General features: G+C 47.7%; 1 protein-coding gene across 2 annotated transcripts in view; it reads right to left on the reverse strand.

Moving 5' to 3' along the window:
- ITGB3 (integrin subunit beta 3) overlaps positions 1 to 22,110 on the reverse strand; it is a 391,103-nt gene that overhangs the window by 304,556 nt on the left and 64,437 nt on the right. Inside the window, exon 2 of one of the 2 annotated variants that reach the window (XM_085613652.1) lies at positions 16,693 to 16,778. The exons of the other annotated variant lie outside the window; for it this stretch is intronic. Within the exon in view, the coding sequence (XP_085469778.1) occupies positions 16,693 to 16,778 (86 nt within the window). The remainder of the gene's footprint in view (positions 1 to 16,692; positions 16,779 to 22,110) is intronic. 2 annotated transcript variants of the gene reach the window in all.

The raw sequence follows: 22,110 nt of genomic DNA on the forward strand, positions 1-22,110 counted from the left end.
GTAGGCTGCGCATATGCGCAGTCTCGCTGGCGAGATTGAATGATTTAGGGTATTTCTGTAAAGGGCATTAAGCCCCGCCCCTCTTTTCTATTGGCTGGCGTCACCGTTTATGCTTTTTGAGCCGTCCCATTTGGACGGGCTCGTCTGCCTTCCGTGCGTCGTGAAAGCTTTCTTATCTTTATGGGGCCATGTGTTTCAAACACATGGCCCCATAAAGACAAGAAAGCTTTCACTACGGACGAAAGTGAAAGCGGACCGTGCTTGTCTTTTCATTGTAATCTTCCGTGCGCAATTAATGGACGGCCATATTGAAGTCAGGAACTTCCTATTTATTTCCACCAATAGGTGCTATGTTTCTATGATGCCGGTGTTGTTCGTGTATGCGCCTTGTCGTGCGTCATTTCCGTCTGCTCCAGTGGTTCTATGTTACTGTCGTCGGTCACTGTGTGGAGTAGCTGGGTGTTGGAGGTCTCATCTTTTTTGTTTGTTTCTTGGTGCAATTTGTTCTTGAGAGACAGAAGATGGGGCAACGAACGGCGAGATTGAAGATAGTCTTTACTCCCGATGTAGCATGCAAGTTTTGAGATTTGTGTAGTTGAAGCTTCACGCGCGTCTTTCTCACTATACTGATACTGTGACGCCATTAGTGGGTTGTCTCGAAGGGTTATTTCTTTCGAGATGTTCGGCTTTCGTGAACTTCCATCAGTGGTTACAGCCAGGACTGCTCTTTAGACCACCACACGACACATTAAACGTGTTAAAATATCGTTGTGTTGAATAATGGCTCATTAATTAACGTTTTTGAAAGAAAAAATGTTGGACTTTTAATTCACTATCATGGATGTGGGCGGGGAGAAGATCTTTCTGACATAGAAAAGTAATTTTATTAAATAGGATTTTTATGTGAATTACACATATATATATAGTTTTAATGTGGCTTTAATTGTACCAATTTATGGTGTATTGCGTTATTCGGCGATGGTTATTTTGAAAAACTTGAGGTTTTTTTCTCTCCTTTCGTTAGGATGAAAATATTTTTGAGCTTCGTTTGCGTTCAGGACCGGCGCAGACGTCACCTTAACATTTTGACACAGTGAATGGCTTTAAAATTTTCTGATGTGTAGGGAGGGGTTGTGGAGGCTGGAACGCGGATGTTAATCCCAGTATAGTATGTGTGAGGGTTTAAATAGCCTGCCGGCACACGTCAACGTTTTATTTTTTGTTCTAATACAGTGATCACTTTTATAGCGACACTAGTAAAAAGCTTCAGCTGGCGTGGTTGTGACACGGGGAATCCTTTACTGCTAAGAACTGAAAATTGCTCTAGCTTTAACTGCACAATTTGGAAAAGGGAATTAGTGTGTTTTTTTTTCTCCGAGTAACTTTGTGGGAGAGTGCTTTAATGACTCAAGGATGTGGGGAAGAATAAAACTCAGTCCGATGTTTTTTTGAGAGGGGGCAGTGTCACTCTTACTGTAAAAACCATTTCGACATGGAGTCCATGTAGCAGTAATCATTTGCTATCTAAGCAGGTTTGATCGGTGGTTGGCGTTTGACATAAATACTAGTAGTGGGTGGTTTGTTGAGCAGTACAGCATATGTTACAGCGGAAAAGTGATGGCTGGTTAGGTAGTTGGAGATGTTTGTAGGGAATAACGTGGACAATAGAGATTTGTGCATAGACAGATCATTGCTGAGCTGTTCGTCAAAGAGATATTGGGAAGCTATCAAAAACAGCTGGTAGAGTTTAGGGTCTAGAAACAAGGCGCATTAGATCTAAGGAGGATGAAAAACAGTTCCCACCCTCCCGTATGTGATATAAAGACAGTGGGGCTTTTAAACAGCAAATTAAAAGTTGCCAAATCCTCTGCTACTGTGTGTGAACTACTGAGCCGGCCTCTCCCTCGTGAGGGTGTCTTCAGTGACTGTTGTCCATGCTACAGCAAGTAAGCATTATCCTGCGTAAACTACCCCCTTCTACGTCCGTGGGACCCCGCCTGTCTGAGGGGAGCCAGGGAGGTAGATGTCACTTCCTGTGTGCAGTTCAGCAGGCGCGTGGCCTCATTCCTGTACGTCATCGTAGTTTGTCCATTGTTTTCACATAAAACATGCAAAACGGTTGAGGGGTCCTTAAGGCCTGAGTGAGGGTGCACGGAGGTTTGTGTTATGGAAACATGTTCTGCTGCACATGTATGTCACTCGTGGGACCTCAAGGGCGTAGCATTTTAACCGTCCCTCGGTCTGCTCCCCCTTTCGAGCGGGACGAATGAGACGTACACTTCCTCAGACCCTCACCCCGCGTTGTGGCCCAGAACAAGGTCCCTACATATCTGTCCGCACATCAGCGCCCAGGCGTCTGTCCGTTGGGAGCGGCGAGAGCTAGCGCTTGGAAGGCGTGAGAGCGGAGAGGCGCAGGGGGCTGCTATTAATGCTCCTGCCCGAGGCTCGCCCCGGGAACTTTCCTAGAACGGGAGCCTCGGGCCGGGCCGGGCCGGGCCGTCAATGGTCCGCCGTTCTGACCGGGGCAGGGAGGGCCGCTGGGTGGAGAGGCCGGGAGAGCTGGGATTGGAATGGAAAGTCCACCAGGGTCTGCACGCGCCGAGAGGAAAGGCCGCCGGTGGAGTTCAACCCTCCGCGGCGGGCTACATTTAACACGGGGTTTACTCCGGAATGAAGCATTTCTTTCGGAAATTGGAGGAATTCCCATCACAGCCCAATAATCGGGGCCCTTTGTCCGACTTTACTGTATCGCATAAGTGGTACAGCGGTGCGTGTGCTGGCATGGGTCTTGTGTTACTCATCTTCGTACTTTGGTAATTGTTCTCCGGCAGCCACTTCCGGCTACAGCTGTCCCCCGAAACATGGCAGAGAGGGGGGGCTGTCTGCTCAGCGAGGACGGCTGGAAGGGTGACAACTGTAAAATCTTTCTTTCTTTCTTCGATCTTCCAAAAGCAGATCATAAAAGGCACATGAATAAAAACATACCATTAAAAGGCAGAAATATTTCTTTTAAACTTTTCAGAATGGCAGGGCGGGTTCGAAGTGTTAGTGCACGCGCTCTGTTTCTGCCTCATGCAATGGGGGATAAACACCCGGCAAGATTTGGAGATCCGGCTCTTCTCAAAGGGACAGTTTAATGGGCCAGACTTTCAGAGCTCAAATGAGGGTGAAAGTGCAGCGCTGAGAGAGAGAGAAACAAGCATTGGCATAGCCAATAGGTCTCGCCTTTGGGACCTTATAAGGGTTTCGCCATGCAACAGTTGATGTTGTTGCACCAAGGATATTGTGCTGCATAGCTAAACACTTATAAGGTCCCAAAGGCGAGACCTATTGGCTATGCCAATGCTTGTCTTTCATTATTTCAAAAGCAGCAAATTGGAAGTTGTTTAGGGTCCGAGTGTAGGGCAAGCAGCCAAGTCAAGTCAAGTCAAGTCAGAGAATTTATAAAGCGCACTACATACCCAGAGGGTCTCAAGGCGCTAAGGAGGGGGGGGGGAGGATTACTTGTCAAAAATCCACGTTTTAAGTTGCTTTCTGAAAGCTAGGTGTTGAAAGCCGCACTCCCTGGCAGAGTTGTTTACCCCAAACTTCACTTTCGCAGGATTCTCGTCGGGCATTTATTCTTTTAACTATGACATGGGACAGAGCCTCGAAGCGCAGCTCATCTCAGGTAGAGCCTGCCCGCCCTTATGATCCCATAAAAGATCTGGCTGTCTCTTTAAATGCCTTCATTTGAGAGCTGGAGATCTCCTCATGTACAGTATGCTGGGAAGATTGGGTGCAGATGTTGCTGATCTACGCATCTGGCGTGGGCCCAGCCCTGGCGCGCGATCAGCAGCCCCAGCATGTTCCTGTCCGCGCGCTCTTCTCGTGTAAGTGTCCTGCACAACCGCAGTCCAGCTGTAAACAGGACCCCTCGCTCCGAACAAGAATGCTGCCTTTTATGGAGGCTTTCAGAGAGGTGGGGAAAGGCGAAGGCCAGGGCAGGAACACTGACTAATGGACTGGCAGCAGAAGGCATGTCATCGCAAACAGGGAGACAGAAAACAACGTATCAATTGGTAGGGTAAACAAGCATTGGCATAGCCAATAGGCCTCGCCCATGACTTTGGCAATCGGGTGGGAGTGGCGAACGGGAAGGAAGAAACAGAGACAGAGAGAATGAACAATGGAGAGGAAACAGGGACGATAGGGTGGGGGGAGGAGAAAAAGGGACGAGAAAGTGTGGAAGGGAAAAGGAAAGAGGGAGGGATTGGGGATAGTTTAAAACAAAAAGAGAGGGGGCAGATGAGAAAAGGAGAAGAAAGAGGTATGGGAGGGCTGGTGGGAGGTGGAGAAGAAACAGTGATAATTTAGGTCAAGAAACAAAAAACGAATTGAGAGCATGAGATGTATGGGCAAAGCATGCAAATGAGTCAGTAGATCGACAGCATTTTTCTCTATCACCAAAAATCTTTCCGAAAAGGCCAGGGCACATAAAAACAGTGCTGGGGTTAAAAGCATTATCAATACATAATAAATCTGCACAGAGTAACATCACAGAAAGTAATTTCACACTCCCCGTATGCACTCACAAAAAGGAATGGTCATTTTGCTGTCTGAGCAGAGTTACAATACGAGCTATATTGGTATATGAATTCAAGCGTATGTATGATATGCATGTCTACAATGAATGCATACTTATGTAGATTACATGTCCTAAATCCAAGGAGTCGATGTTTTGGAAACAAAACCCAAATGTAAGTGATTTGCACGTTACCAAACAGTGCAGAATTGTGCATACCTGCCCCCGAATTAAAAATAGCTTAGTCAGGAAATGCACGGGTTGATTACGGAGCTCTACGTTCAATCTTATAATGAACATGTTTAACTCAAGCTGATAATGTGAAATCAAGGGCAGTTACCTGTGATAATGAAACAGATGTGTTATCTGGGCTCAAAATGGCCTGCAGGAAAACTTTACAAAGACAAATATACTCACATCCAGTTACATTTCGAAGCAAGTTTAGTGAGTGCACAGATTTCTGTAAAACACGCAGGTGGCAGTCACAAATAGCCCCGAACCAGCCCTGCAGTGTAAAGACCCAGGCACACACTCGCTTTCCATCAACAGGGAATGCGACTGAAGCACCACGCGCTCAGAGCAAATGTAAGCAGTAGTACCTGATGCGACGGGCGAAAAGCTAAGTGGCTGATGCTCGGGAAACAGGAAAAAAAGAGTACTCCGGAAAAAGCATGGAAGCGGAAGGTAACTGTAGTTGGTCGGTGCTGCTCGTACAAAAACGGAAGTGAGGTATCGCTGTTTTAACCATTTAGCAAGCAGCAAAGAAGAGCCACTGATGGATTTAACGAATGGGAAGGCAGAAGGCGGGACATAAGTCCTTTTCAAGTTTTTTCCCCTACTACAGGTCATCCTGACAGCGCATGCGCTGTCTAGGCTCGACCTAAAAAGATGAGGGTCGTGAGGAGAATACGGCTGCCCGCGGCCCACGCAGGGGGCCATCCTAAGTGGGCGGCCCATCCTAAGTGGGCGGCCCCCTTAGTGCCATTTGGGCACCAAACCGCCCACTCTGACAATGGGACTCGGGGAGGAGGGGTCCCCCCCCTTCCTTGCCGGTGGCGCGCTTGGCACGTCACTTCCTGGCGACATAGGGACCAGGGGGGTATATATGCATCCCCCAGCCATCCTGGGGTCCTCTTTGCGCCAGGCACGCTGTCTACCCTTCACATCGTTTGCTCACGATCGGCGTGATGAGACTTCGCGTTGGACGGTGGGCATCGGGGGTGCAGAGGCCGAGCCGCGTGAATCGCGGGTTAGGAAGTGAGCATCGGGTCATAGGGCTCGGTGCGTAAAGCTCCTGCCCTGCACCCCGGGATGTCCACATGTTTCACGGTTTTGGGAATGGTTGGATGCGTGTTTTGTCCCTTGGTGAGGCCTCGTGTGTTTCCCTTCACAGTAGACAGTGAAGCCGACGCTGTTCGGAACACAGTGCGTTTAAAATCAATTGCTTGTTCCAATTTTCCAAAACTGAAAGGAGCGTAGGGTTACAGGTTTCGGGTGCACAAGGCCCCTGCCCTGCACCCCGGGATGTCCACATGTTTCACGGTTTTGGGAATGGTTGGATGCGTGTTTTGTCCCTGACGGTGGCCTCGTGTGTTTCTCTTCACAGTTGAAAGTGAAGCCGATGTTGTTGGGAACACATGGGCTGCACAGGGGTGGGGGGGAGTGAGGGTATGGAGCATTTGTGCGGGGGTATTTCGGGTAGTTGATTGCCGAGTGCCGTCTTCTCTGCAGGGGGCACTTTAGCGCTTTGTAATCTAGCCCAGTGGGTTAACGCGCAAAGTATTTCTCTTCTTTTTAAGCACTTTTCTCTGTCACTGACCTCTTTGCGCCAGACACGCTATGGCATTGCGCCTCAGCGCCGGGCCAGAGGCGCCGGGATTTTCCGGGGAGTCTGGGCCTCCCCCTCTGTCACAGGCTGTAATTGCGTTCCCTCAAGCTTCAGGTTGAGTGCTGGGGCCGGATGGGTAATAGTGCGTCAGAGGCGGTATCTCTGCTGCCACAACTTGTTTTGGCGAGATGACCTTCAGGTTTCAGTGAGTGAGGGGCCTTGCTCATTTGGCATTGGATCCGTCGCGTTGAGGTGCCACGTCGGGTCCCTAATTAGCGTGGTTGGCGGTGAGCTTGAACTCAACCAGGGTTCCGTTGTCGTTATGCTGGGGAAGCATTATGATTACATAGAGGGCGGCCATCCCTGTACTTTGTGCTTGCTTTGCCTTCAATGGTAGTGGGGCATCCGCGGACGCATCATGCCAACATGGGGGACCTGCCTGCGGTGCCGAAGGGGCCGGCGGCTTACCAGGCACAATGTTTATTTCTCACGGCATGGGGGCGCATCGGGCGGTCGGGCAGGTCCCTGTGCCTATTGGTGTTCACCCGACGGAGCTACGTGCCTGCCTCTGCCCTCCAGCGGCAGCTGGTGCATCGGGCAACTGCCTGGGATCCGAGGGTGCCCCTGCCGGACACGCGCTTGGTGCATCTGGGTCCCCTGATCAGTCTCTGGGAGAGCTTGGGGCACTAAAAGCCCCCTGCTCCCCTCCCTATTGGTCTTTTAGCTCCGACCTCCTGGTTTGGCAGCCTGGTAGCCAGGGGTGCTGTGCAGAAGTTTCTTTGATTTGATGTATTATGCCTACAACGTCTCCCATGGGATTGGTTTCGGCTGAGCCTTAAGTCTGGTCGGTTTGTGTCCAAGCTGTGTCTGCACTTGAGATGCTGGGTCGGCGGTGCCAACGTTTGTTTGATGCGCCCTTTTGCCCCGTGGGTGCTAATTCAGTAGACACCTCATTCCAATGGGCGACTTTCCAACACAGGATGGAAATTGGCTCTGCGTGGGCACGCCTCTAATTTCAATGATAGCAGACTGGTTACTCAGCAGCGGTGCGTCGCTATGCAGTTTAGTTCCAAACGCTGTTCATGCCAGGAGCATGGATATGTGTCAGTGTCAGTGGGTGTAGGACAAATAGGGAAGGAGGTGTGTAGTTTCAATGCAAGTGTTTTAGGTGGTCTGGGGTGGTGTTGACTTAGGCAATATCAGAAGAGTATCTAAGGACACCAAAGCTTCCTTTTCTCCGTCAAAGCCCATCGATGTCCGTTGAAAAGCTCTGGCTGTTGTTTACTGCTCGGCACTAGCAACCAAAAGATGCTAGATAAAGGGGCAAACATTTATTTAAATGTCAATTTGTGTTAACCTCTTCAGTGCCCATGACGAGATAGTCTCGTCATGGAGCACGGTCGCGCTGTGCCCATGACGAGACTATCTCGTCATGAACCCCACCCACTAATACAACGCCCGGCACAGGAGGGGGAAAGGGCGTGGCACAGAAGGGGTTAAAGAAAGGAAGTAACTAGCGAGCCCTGCTCAACTTTAAGAGCATCTTTAATGGTAAAGACATCGTGCAGTCAATGTGTAAAATACGATAGTCTCTTCAACATTCATAAAGTATTTAAGTAACTTGCAGAACTTTTCACCTAGTATATCAGTGCATTGAGAAGTGGTATTTAAAGTGAGGGTTTCAATGTTCATTTGCAAACATTAATTCTTCCCTCCTCCCTGACAATAAGACCAATGGGGAGCAAGAGGTTAATCAGTTGATATGGGCACTCTTTGGGCGACCTGGGTTCCCATTATACATGAACAACATTATAGTTTATTACATTAAACACAGGAACAGGTTGTGTGCAAGCTCATTTATTTTGAGGTCCTCTTAATTGTGATAAGGGAGTAAAATGCCTATGATTGACAGTCCTGACGGCTTAGGGAGTGGCGAATGCTTGGTCCGCTCGCATTGGCAGGCGATTTATGCGTGGGCTTAGCTTTGCATGCCACCCTGCAGTCGCTTTACTGACCAGGGTGAGGCAGTGGATAGAGCTGCAAGCACGCGCTCAGAGATGGGTCCTTCGATGCCAATATTAACCTTAAACTCGGTCAGTGTACAGACCAAGGAATGGCGGCATGCCCCCGGGCGCTGGGGAGGGTTTGTGGGCTGGCAGCTTTTCAGATGTTAGTCGCAAGCTAGCACATGCTGTTGTTTCCGCAGAGTTTGGGGCAGGTTAGCATCCCCACCTTGTCTCCGCGGGGTTGATGTGTCGTCGGGTCATTATGATCAAGTAGAGCCATTATCGATTGGAATTGCGGGACACAGGAATGCCAGGCTAGAACCCAAGGGGTTATAGAGCGTGTGTTCTGTGTTCGGAGCCTATGATCAAGTACAGCCATTATCGATTGGTATAGCGGGACACAGGAATGCCAGGCTAGAACCCAAGGGGTTATAGAGCGTGTGTTCTGTGTTCGGAGCCTATGATCAAGTACAGCCATTATCGATTGGAATTGCGGGACACAAGAAGGCCAGGCTAGAACCCAAGGGATTATAGAGCGTGTGTTCTGTGTTCGGAGCCTATGATCAAGTACAGCCATTATCGATTGGTATAGCGGGACACAAGAAGGCCAGGCTAGAACCCAAGGGGTTATAGAGCGTGTGTTCTGTGTTCGGAGCCTATGATCAAGTACAGCCATTATCGATTGGAATTGCGGGACACAAGAATGCCAGGCTAGAACCCAAGGGATTATAGAGCATGTGCTCCGTGTTCGGAGCCTATGATCAAGTAGAGCCATTATCGATTGGTATAGTGGGACACAAGAAGGCCAGGCTGGAACCCAAGGGATTATAGAGCGTGTGTTCTGTGTTTGGAGCCTATGATCAAGTAGAGCCATTATCGATTGGTATAGCGGGACACAAGAATGCCAGGCTAGAACCCAAGGGATTATAGAGCGTGTGTTCTGTGTTTGGAGCCAAGTATATGCAGGCGTGAGTAAGAAGATTAGCTGCCACTTCAATCTTGCACCACTCTGAAGTCATTTCTTTAAGTGTGAAATAGGCCCCAGGCAGGGCTTAGAGGGAACATTCACCTAGGTGAACCAGGACTGTGCAAACTAGTAGGACCCGGGTCGGATTGAGCGCTGCAAGTGTGGGCAGTGCTTGCTGGGGTGGGAACCTAAGCCCAAAGGCCGGGCTTCAGCTTCGGCGCCATGGGGCCGCTCGAAGGGAGGGTTCAAGTCCCCTGCCAGAGGCGACAGGGCCATGTTTACTACAAACTCCGGTGGGGTTGCCTGTTAAATTGTGTGCTATGACCCAAGTAATGCCCCCAGGCAACAGTTCTTAGAAGCATTCAGCATTCCCTCAAGGTAAGAAAGGGCAGCGGTTGGTTCCTAATCATCAGTGAGTGGGTAACATTGATCAGTGCCATTCTGGCTGCGGGAGCACGCGCGCTCTACAAATAGTCAGTTATGTTCTGCTCCAATAAGCGCAATACACAGAAACTGTCAGAGTATTAGTAAGATGGGTTTGGAGACCTCTTGACTTCTGCCTGCAAGGGCACACCTTGCCATGAGTTGCCTGGCAAAGGTACGGCACTCCTGCCCGGCAGCGTTGAAAACTCTTCCACTCATCAGCCTGCACCCTGGTACTGGGGGTCATCCAAGTAAGGGCAAACTAGGGCTTAGTCACCCCGAAAGGATAGGCACAAACTTGCAGAACTAGGGGTTTCTCATTGGGCACACCTTCTGTGCCTTGTCTATTCAGCCGGCTGTTTTATCTCTTCATAGAGAAGACGGATGTGGGGTACCCAGTTGCTCTCAGCATGGCACATTATGGTGGGCGCAAACTGGGATGTTACCCATTAATGTCGCGACTGCACATTCCATTCCAGGGATACCAAGGTGAACTAGGTCTATAGCTGGATTTTTGCTCAAAGGGTCATGGGATCGAGCTTTAGTTAAGCAAGCCAAAGGGTCCGGTGCAAATGTATGGGCAACTGCAACAGGGTATGGGCTCCCTGCTCTTAGGGCAGGTTCTGGGTTGCTTCAGTTAAGCACTATAGTTTCTGCCCTGGTAGCCCCAGTAGATAGGCTGGCTGAGGAAACGGTCTTCTAACAAGGGTGATGCTGTCCGACATATTGGGGAAAAGGGTGTTAAAGCACAAAAAATTCTGGAGGATTGTAACTACAGGTTGCAGGAGGTGGGAGCCTACATTAGCCTCAAGGGTAATATAGCTATGGTGAGAGTAGAGCTCCCTCATGGGAGGCCAACATATTCCTACAGGTAATGTGAGGCCGTTGCTCCGTGGGTCTTCCCAGGCGCAGTTTGTCTGGATGGGGCTCCCCGGGATGAGATGGAGCAGCTCCGAACAGATTGGAGCAGAGACTGGCTGGGGGGGGGAGGTCTCCCCAACATCTTGGTGATCCCCTGAGGAGGCTATGACCTCACTGCCATGGGCAGGGGGGCATTGTTGCAAGCAATGAAGGGCGCAGGTGAGATCAGCAAATACAGATAAAGGGGTCGATGAGAGCTCTGCTGGTCTGAGATGATCCCCCGCAGAGTGGTGGAGGCCGTTGAACATTCCCGGAAAAGAGTTCAATGCGTAAGTTCACAGACCAGAGGGGTCTTGGTTTCATCTGACATGAGATGATTCAAGCCAATATGAAAGGGTACTTTGACAAAGATGGGGTTCATTTGTCACCAGTCGGGATGGCTCTCTTCCTTTTATATTTACAGGAGGCCCTGGAGATGAGAGGTTGCAGGTAGAGTATAGCTGTCTTGGTGGGGTGGGGGGGGCTCTGGCGGCAACGGGGGTCACCTCCAGACCTGTGGTGGAGTTACAGGGTGATCTGGAAGCAGATGGGTACAGAGGGGTACCTCTGCGCGGCACAATAGAGGTGCCTGAGCCAAATACCAGGAGCCTCATGGCAGGTTCCTGGAAGAACGCGTCAGTGCCCCGATAGTCCTTCGGGCGGTTGTGGGCCTGAACAACCGGGGGCTTGCCTTGCTACACTCCGCCCTGAAAGGGGCGTGAGTAATAAGGGACCAATGTGCCACGTGATCCAGAAAGTGGATCACGCCATAAGGTGTAGCACTGATTGGGTTCTCCACAGTGCTTGGCTCATCAGGCGGGCAGGGCAGCATAGGTTGGTACAGCTGCCTGCCCTTGGATCGCCCATAAGATAACCCACCATATTACATACTTTTGTATGGAATAAACCTGCAGCAATAATTTTCCGAACAAAAGTTGTGTTGTGTTGTTATTTATTCAGCATGCCTGCTCTGTGGTTTTGTGGGTGGGGTGTGTTGCCTATATTGGCACTATGAGTGAGACACTGAGTAATTGTGAAAACTATTTTATTGGTTTTCTGTATAACACTTCATGCTCCTGACAAGAATGCTGTGGTTATCATCGCTTCCTGGGTGCCTTGCCGCAAGTGTCAGAGATGTTTGACGCGCGTGAGGCTCCTAGATATGCTCCAATCATGGTGCAGTGTGTGTCGCAGCAAAATCACACAGAGTGCTGCAGAGAGCGTGAGCAGGGCCGGCTTTAGCGTTGGAGGCGCTCAGTGTGACGCTCTTTGTTGCGCCTCCTCTCCAAACCTCCCGGTCCATGAGTTACCTCACTATCAGGTTCCACCAGTGCCCATGCCTCTCTACAGCCCCGCTGTCACATGCATTTAATGTGTTTTATAGCGCTACTCATACCGGTATGGGGTGACAGTGCACTTTACATCACACACACATTATACATAACCAATTAATCCGTGTGTAATTTGTAAATCAGTTCGTAGGAAATGTTACATAAGAGAATAAAGACTACAAGATGTAGGAGTCACATGTCACCAATACTAGTAGACAGTATATTTTAAGAGTGTTTGTTCTGGAGAAGCGCAAACTCAGAATTTAAAATGTACCACAGTGATTGGCTTTACTAATAAGAGTATACCCAAATTAACCTATTTTAGCAACGTTAGGAGAATGAAAGACTGGGACAAAAAACAGAAGGCCGGATGTATCAATATTGGGAATAGCGATTGCCTAATTGCGATTCTCTGCGAATCGCAATTAGGTAATCATTATTCCTAATGTATGAAACTCTTAAGAGTTTCATTTAGCGATTCCTAGTGGGTCGCAAATTGTTCCTACCTCATGAATATTAATGAGGTAGGTAGCAAATTGTCGACCCATTAGGAATCGCTAAAATCACAGGGATGGTGGCCTGCTGGGGTCTGTTTAAATAAAGCAATCTTTTTTTTTAAATGCAGCTGTTTTCTTTAAAGGAAAGCGGGCGCGTTTTAAAAAGGAACATTTTAAGTTTTCTTTTAATTTTTTTAAGCGTAGGCAGCAGTCCGTGGGACCTCTGCCTGCTCTTAAAAAATGTTGGCGCCCACGTTCACAAAGGGGAAGGTTACCTTGGGCACCCCTTTTCGTTTGCAAATGGGTTACCACACACTTGAAGTAGGTGGTAAAATGAGAATGTTTAGCAACCGCATTTTGGTTGCTAAACATTCTTACATTCCAAAGCTATTCGGTATTAGGAAGGGATGCCCTAAACACGCCCCTTCCTTATACTGAATCGGTATGTATTCACAATTCCAAATTGTGATTCGGTGATAGGTTACAGAATCGTAATTTGGGAATGAGACATACCAAAATGCATTTTCCAGTTACAAACGGCCCGATTCCGTGAATCGGGCCATGTGCGACCAGTCAAATGCTTGATGCATCTGACTCATAATGTTCTAACCTATACCTTGCAGCTTGCATGCAGCTGCATGATGACAGTCCATAGCTCGATGTGCCGTAGTAGGCTTGTAACTTGAACTGCAAGTAACAAAAGGATCTCTGTGATAAAAGTAGTGACCTACTGAGTTTGCCACATGAAATACTGTACGGTGATGTGCGTGGTACTTGTTCTTTGCAGCAAGCATATTAACCCTCCATGCTACTTTAGCATGATTGGAAACTGCCACGAGCCAAAATTCAATCTCTCTCCATCAGGAACATTAGTCACCAGTTATCTTGACATTTTTATTCTTGCCTCGAAAACTGCAGGACACACAAGGAACTCTGCAGCACATGCTTTTTAAACCTATGCTATTTCTAAACAGGTGGCTGCCTGAAGGCAGCACCAAGTGTGGCTGCACTGGCCATGCCACCCTTGAGCTGTGGGGCATGGGCAGTCCTTTTACCTGCTTTCTAGTTTACACAGATGATAGACTGCACAATGGGAAGAGCCACGTGTTCAATGCCTTTGAGGATTGGCAGTGATTGTTAATACTTCTATTTGAGCAGGAAGTCAATTCTAGCGCTTAGCTCTTCGGACAGAGAATGGTGGTTGAGCCTTTTTGAATGGCGGTACATATAATAGTGGGCAATGCCCTGAGAGCCTAAGCCTCATTTGGCGTATATGTGGCATTTTCAAGAGTGGTCTCTGCCCAGAGATTGCTGCGTGACCTATACGCACAGTTTTAAAGGTGACCCTTCAAGCTGTTGGGAGCCATATTAGGGCAAAAGGCCATGTGGGACGTGGTTCCACATCAGTAGGTTGAGGAGCGGCCACTTGGCCGCGGTGTGAATACTCTGTCGTTTTCACAGTAATAGCAGTGGTGGTCCACGATAGGATCCATGGCAGAGTAAAGGTGGGAGGATCCTAATGCAATGCTGATGTGCACCTCCTGCATGGACCCGTGGTATGAGCACGTTTGTTGAAGTCTTTGCTTGGCCTCCTCGCTTATCTGTGGGATAAGCAATAGGTTGGAATCCATGATCATCCCTAGTTCCATCATTGAGCCTTGTGTACACCGGCAGTAGAGTTTAACTGTTCAAGCGGAGGTATGAGGAAGTGAAATGGAAAGCGCCCAACAGCAAGGTAAGATGTCATCCATTTCATGATAGTCCCTTGGAGTCGTAACTCTCGAAGATTCTGATGGAGAAACGGTAACCCTTGCCCTACCCATAGAGCAACGCTTTCTCTACTTTTGCTTGGTTTGGAGTAGGAAGACTAAATCTGACCCCTCCAGTATTCAACCGTTTACCTACTTTTCCTTACATTGGGCTGGGAATAGTAATTCTGACTCCTCCAAAGTTGAACGCTCTCCATATTGTTGCTTAGCTTAGAATGAGACTAGTAAATCTGACCCCACTAAGCCCCCACAAAGTCCATCACTGTCCCTTCTGTAGCTTGGGTAAAATATAATAACAATTTCTAGCTATAACGTCACTTTAACCTTAGTTTTTTTTAGATATATATATATATATATATATTACAGCAATAATCCTTAAAACAACCATTTCCTCAAATCATCAAACATATGTCCTGCTATGTGAACCACTAAGAGACTGTTTGAAGAAAATTGATTTACTCAAGGTTTGAGAGACGGCGTTTGGCTTGGTTTGAGTTGGACTTGTCAACCCAGGTTTTGAAGTCTCCAAACACACTAACACTAGTGGTTTTTAAGGTATCCTCAGCAGTGTAGTTGGGGTATGGCTCAGCAAACGCTGGATTGTACAGCGGTGGTTTGTGGATTGCGAGGAAGATACCATTTGGCAATGGAGACATTTAGAAGAAGAATTATGCGCATTTAGGAAGACTAGTTATTCAAGTGCAGGTACTTGAATGTCTTGCGCTCTTTTCTCGTGAGTGATTCTTTTATATTGAGGAGGAATAGTTTTGTGAAGAGTTGGAGGGGCGCGGTCCCTTCAACGGGTTCCAGTTGTAATTCTGTGTCTTTATAATATCGTATTTATCTACATATATATTGGATTGGTTAATAAACCCACTTAGCTTCATCTTCTGATTCTTGGTCCTCTTTTTGTGGCCAAATGGGCTGCACAAGCGTTGGATCGTTTATCATCGCCGACTCCATTGGCCTCTCAAGTCAACTAAAAAGAGTCATCGGATGAGAGATGGTGGTTACTTCCCTGCGCTCTCACATTCCTGGATCTACTCTCACCCTTCTCCATTTTCCTCTTCGTTCTCTGGTGTTGCTCAGGTTTTTAATCCCTTTAGAGAGACTCAAGGAAGGCCAGGATTCTCAATAGATCGAAATCCTTGGCGAAAGCTTGACCTCTGAGAAGCACCAACACCCTCCTCCTAATCCCACCTCTGCATGTCTCGTCCCTTCTCTGGCAATGCCCCTATTATCTGGAACGCCCTCCCAAAAAACCTGCGCTGTAATCCCTCCTATTCTAGTTTCAAAAAAGACCTCAAAACCCACCTCCTCAATTATTATTGGGGTTCCTAACCTGTGTCCTACTCATGATTTCTTATCTATCACACGATATTTGTTCAGTAATTATCTACCCTGTTCTCCTGTTCACCATTTACCTAATTACTTAAATGTATAGCTCCTGCCCCTGTTTATTTATCTGGTTTTGTATAATGCTCATGGTGTTTGTACTTTGTATATTTCAAATTTCTGTTGCACCACCTTTCATATGCTTTTATACCCTATGTGCCTTATACTATCCTTATCTTGTAAAGCGCTCTGATACCTCTGGGTCTAGCCAGCGCTATATAAAACCTTCAAAATAAAATTAAATTAAATTAAAATAAAGCTTGACTCCTTCCTTACTCCTATCTGCATCTCACTCACGAGGGTCTCCAAAGCTGATCTGCGGGTAGATTGTGCCTCTCCAAATGCATGTGCCCAGGACTTCGGCCGCTCTGCTCTTAAGATTGGACTCTGGTTTTTATAGGACACATCTAGAATGGCAGAGATGAACTAACACCGATGAAACGTTAACCGTAGACATTTCAATTGGGTATGCAGAGTTGGCGTAAGCAGGTCCATCCACCGCTCTTCTGGTACTGCAGTGAGTTAGCTCAGTGAGAGTGGTACGTCTGGAAAAGGTGGTTCCTAACCTCGCTGTGCGCGGATACTCACTGAGGAGACCCAATGAAGCAGCTAGCTAGGGTTCTTTGGGGAAGTGAGATGGCAAAGTATCCGGGGTAGATTGCTTCATGGATGTGAGCTCTGGTTGGTGACGGTTGGTCCCTTTTGTGACGGCTCAAGTAACGCTAAAAACAAACCGTGGAATGCCGCCCCTTGCAGTCATGTGTTATTGTTCTCTCAATGAGTGGCTATAAGTGGGAGTGGCATGCCTCCTCGTGGGTCCTAATCTCACTCTGCCCTTTTAGTCAAGGTGCACCTCACCCATGAAGCCCAGTAAAGGTGATATATTTATAGACAATGTTGGAGAAACCATGTGTGAGGTATACAAGTGTCTCTTAATCGTGGGAATGTGCTCCCAGGGTGCAGAACTTGCTTCAGAGCAACAAAGATTTACAGAAGGCGGCAGGTCTCTTACCTCTTGGGCACACCACGCACATATGGGACTCACAGCCAGGCACTGTTTGCACGAGGTCACTCCTCGCAGGGAGCAGATGCTAGCCCCTGAAAGACAGAATTTGAGATCAGAGTTACTACAGGATTGGAAAACATGGCCGGATGCTCCGTGGTTGCGCACGGCCCGTCAATCTTCAGATGTCCCGCTTGTGTCTAAAAATAAGGTTGGCACTGCCTGCAATAAATCGAACAATTGATCGTGTGATACCTGGAACAACAAACAGAAGCAAGACTTTAACTGCTGACCTCTGTCACACTCACATCACATCCATACCTGCCCACCCATGACAGAGAACGCATGGGTCCCAAAGGGGGGTCAGAGTCTGCCTCTTGTTAGACCTCTGCAGGGTCAAACGAGGGGGATCTGAACATGGGAGGAGTGACCTTCCCTCGGTAGACTCACCAGGAGGAATCCCTCTCAGAGTCGTGCGCTTCCGAAAGAACCTTCTTTTTACATGAGCCGCTCGATTGCTTTACAGACACTGATCAGGTACAATGGCTTCTGCTAAGTTGGTGTTCATGTGTCCGGTGCTTTTTGCCTTTTCACGTCCTAAAGCTTCTCTATGTCGGCTGGAACAGGAAAGGAAGATTTACATTTTATTAGATTGTAATGAGGAGGTAAGACTCCGTTTTGGGAAGAATTGATGCCAACGTTAAAAATGATTACGCCATATATCGATGTCCTGAACCATAATCACGGAGTTTCTACTGTGACTGTAATATATCTTTAGTTCCCTTTCTTATCTCACTCTACACGAAATTTGAAAGCTGAAAGTAGAATTGATAGCACCAGGGTTCTGCCAACTGTTGAGCAGATTTCACTGAGAGACTCAACCCTTTGGTGAGCCATAGCTTCCATGTTTGGTGGCCGCACCCTCCCAACCGTACCTACAGAGTCGCTCTGTCCACCTACACGATAGCGGCCGCAATAGTCTGTCTGTAGTTATGGTTAGAACCCAAAAACGTGCTTCTGATAACTGTTGCTTTATTTAGCTAATGTGCCTGAGACCTCACAGACCACAGCCCTCCCCCCTACAATAGGACCTTTTGTGCAGGTTTCTCAAGGGGTGGGGAGGGCTGGAGTTATAGGACGGTTTAGAGAATCCCTTCATAGTGTTTTACTGCAGGATGATGCAAAAACAGCTGGGCAGGGCTCCACTAAGTCTCCCGTGTACACAGATAACACATTTTTTGTGAGGTTTTACAAATGCTATTTACTAGGTTTATTTTCATTTGAAATGTAAACACTATAGATGTCTGAACACAGATACGTGGAGGGACTTACTACATACGGGCAGCTGGTAATATGGTGAGAATCGAACCATTCGCTAATCCTCTAGGCTTGAAGTGCCTGCACTTCCAAATACATCCGCAGGTCAGGTGTTTCAAACACTTGAGTCAACAGCTGAGCACCCTAGCCACTGACCGTCACAAAGGGTATGATGGCCCAGTCTCTCCTGACCAATAGACACCGCTTTATTAGCATTTGTATGACGCATTTATTTAAAACTCGCACGGCGACTCTATCAAGAGCTGACGGAAGGCGCGAGAGGCCACGATCTAGGGATCCACTGGGATTGATCCTTCAGCCCAGGGACAGCAAAGATATGGAATGCAGGAATCTACATGTAGTGACTCTTCCAGATGTGTTGAATGATCTGTATTGGGTAATGGGAGATTCTTCAAACCTGCACTGTAAGGGTCATCTCATATGACCGATATGTCAGAGGCGTGATTACCATTGCACCGATAGGTCCAACCCTACGGACTGAGTGTGGTGACCTCACTTCTTTCTCACAGGTTTCATGTAACTTTATGTGGGATTTATTCAATGTGAACCTATTATAGCTGTGACTATACCACAATGATCTCTACATGTCTTTCCCTAAATTTCTGGTTAACAGACTCCAGTTTATGGGGCGAGAACCATTTTTATCACAAAATAGCTCATCTTCAGCGGTTTCTGGTCTCTGAAGCGCTAGGTCTGGTGTACATCCAGCGTAAACCATACTGGTCCTTGGTACGCTTATAATGAGTTACCGGCACGCGCACGGGCTTGTGATGCCCCACTCAAGCGTCTCTGGTTCGTCGACAGGTGACGAGCACTCTTGTTGACAGATGCTCGGCTCGCCACTGGACCAAGCACCCCCTCAGGATTCACTGATTCAAGGCTATGAGAGCTACAATAAGCAACTTAAAACCTATTTCATTCCTGTACCATTTCTGAGTTAATATGGAAGATGTCTCGTGAATTACGCCTTGTTTCCAATTAACAATACCAGTAGGTCTGGACTTTAAATGAAAGTGCCTTCTTAGTCAACGATGAGTTGAATAAGTCCTCCTACATGCACTCTGGCACTCATCTTAGAACTCATGCACTCATTTATCAACCCACAAACTCATTCTTGCTTTCACCCACTTGCAAAACCACAATAAACTCAGACACAAGCACAGAAACATATTCAGTATAAACTAAAAGAATAAACGCAGAAAAAGAAAACATGCTTCTGCTTGAACATATGTTTGCAATAACAAATACGATTAAACATGGCAGTGGGCGACCATCTTGCAGTGGTATTGTACATGATGTTTAGTTGTTTTGAAGCTCCCGCGTGGCCGCCACGTTCAGAACCAACGCGGTGGCCACCTTGGAATGGTAGAACAGCAGAACTATGTACAATACCAATCAATACCAGGGACCTGATCTAGAGGGCGTGGCCTCTCAGCATGTGGCACGCGGCCCTGCAGGTGAAATGAGTGGAACCACTGTCTGGGAGCTTTAAAGTGTTCCAAAAATAAAAATATGAGCAGGAAGCAAAGGAGAGGAAAACATGGAAAACTGAAGCATGGACCTTCCAGTCCTGCCCCTGAAGAGCGCTCCCTTCCAGGTGGATGTGGCGGTCACTCATGGGACAGTGGAGCCAATGTCTGGAGTGATGACCGAGTGCCTCATGCCGAATGTCATCATGGATGCCAGCAGAGTGCTTTAAACATTCGACTGACAACGTCTTCCAGATTTCGTTCCTTCGCCTCTTATTGTGTTATTATAACATAATATTATACATATAAAATGTATTTTTGATGTTTTATTACAAGATCTTAAGAGACAAATGAGGCTTCTTTAGCGATTCTAGTAAGAACTCTTAGAGTGCAGATCTACCCCTAGGGCTTGTCAGCGGGTAACTAGCATCACGGTCCTTGATCACAAAGGTAATCTGGTAGATTCCATGTAACAAAGTACATGCCTTCAGGCTTAACAAAGTACAACACCAACCCTCCTTGCAGGGTTCTGGCTTCAACATATTTGTTTCATAATAAATAAATGAGGCCTATTGCCTTTGTTGTAAGGTTTATAACACAGACAGAACTGTAGCATGGGGAATAACGTTTCACAACGAATGACTCCGGTAAATGGTCTCTATAATTGTCTGGTCGTCATCGCCAACTCAAACCCACTGTATGGAGCATACGCCGTCCCACACGGCAAAGATGAGGTCTGCAGGCATAAAAATACCAATATGTAGAAAATGGCAGATGCCGAAGGCATCTACAGTCCCTCCGCAGAGGGCCTGACGAGGCTCCCCACACTGCACCAGATCTATAGCCGCGGTTTGTGTGAGTGGCCATGAACCCCAAAACCCTTGTCTCATATATAACAAAACACCGGCCCACAGGCTCTGACCGCAGCGCAAGATCAATCCACGTCAGAAGTCTGTTGCCTTTAACATAAGCTTTTCACAACATATACAAGCCGAGCCTGCTGCCTTTATAATAAAGAGATCCGACGTATGGCTTTGGACATGCATTCAACCAGTGCACCCCTCGTCGCTGGCGCGTCACCATAACCAGCTCAGGCCTACGGCATTGAGCTCTTCACCAAGGAACCATCAGGCCACAGGCACAACATTCAAAACGTAAACAACGCTACAGTTGATGCCAGGGCTTCAAAGAGGGTCCAACAAGCATCGGCAATGTGCAAATCTACCCACGGTCTGTCAGAGAAGGGAACCAATGCAGAACCCCTGGCCTACTATGGTGACCTGTGAGATTCCATGTAATAAAGAAATACCTTTCTGCGTATGTTAATAGAGTAATAACCATCCACCTTTATATGCCTACTGACTTTAACATACTTTTCTCAATAAATAAGTGAGGCGGCCGCTTTAGCATAACTTTCCGCGACAAACAGATCCAGCGTTTGGTCGCGGTCACGGGGGTGTTGAGCATAAGCTCTCTCCCGAGCACCCTAAGTACCTTACTTTCCAGAGAACGGTATTTACTAGCATTGTACTGACCTCTGTGTGACCTTAAAGGGCCAGCTCCATCCATCCCAGCGGCATGTGTGGGACCGGAAGGACAGACTCCGCAGCCGTGCTGGATAAGGGAGCCGGGCTCAAGCAGCGGCTTAAAGGATGATCCCCGCTAGTTTGAGGGTGAGCACTCTTTGAGGGTGAGCACTCTTTGAGGGTGAGCACTCTCTGAGTGGAGGCGCCCAGCCTGTCATGAACCAGGAGTTGTACTCACACAAAGCGACATCTGGGCGGACGCACAGCCCCCCCCCCCCCCATACTGACCTGAAGGCTCTTTCTTGACCCCATAAAGTCTGCAGACAGCTGTGCCAACAAGCCAGAACTATAAGGGGTGTTTGAGGCGCTTGCCACAACCCTACAGATGCATGTTTATCAGTGGGGTTTGCTTGTATTGTTTAGTATCAGTCTCACACACACGCACAGCAGACCGGGTTCTATCCCCTCTTAGGACTGGGCAAAGCTGCATTTGGCGGGCCTCTTTCAACAAGGATTTCTTATCCAGTCTCATATCGATTTATCAAACAATGTGTGTGCTTTGTTCGCCAACTTTCTTCGTCACTGGGGCTCAAGTCCTGGCCCCACTCGCCCCAAGAGAGTGGCTGCGGGCCCCTCACTTTACCATACTGTGCCTCGTTTCCAGTTACTCTCAAATGTGAGACTGCCTGAGAGAAATTCATTTCAATTCCCAATACTGCCGTAAATACTCCCCTAATAAGGCTATTCTTTTCTGTCTTTATTCGGTTTGAAAAAGGAAACCAAACATTTACAAATCCACCAATGCTCTGAACCTTAACAGCAACATAAAGAAAACGACCGGCTGCAAAACAGACTGAATGACTGTCAGGAACCTGTAAGTAGAGAAAAGCTGGACACATTCACCATTAAAAATAAACTTCCGGCAAGTAACCAGACACACTTTACAAAAAAACACACATTGAGCGCGCTGTGCATTGGAGATGAACATTATCACAAGGACCTAAAGGTATATTGGCAAAGAATGTAGGTTAAATCCCACCAGAGAATGAGTTAACAAGTAACAATCCCATTTCACCTAAACACTCTAGAGACAG

This window comes from Triturus cristatus, chromosome 6, assembly GCF_964204655.1.
Source record: "Triturus cristatus chromosome 6, aTriCri1.1, whole genome shotgun sequence".
NCBI classification, from domain to species: domain Eukaryota; kingdom Metazoa; phylum Chordata; class Amphibia; order Caudata; family Salamandridae; genus Triturus; species Triturus cristatus.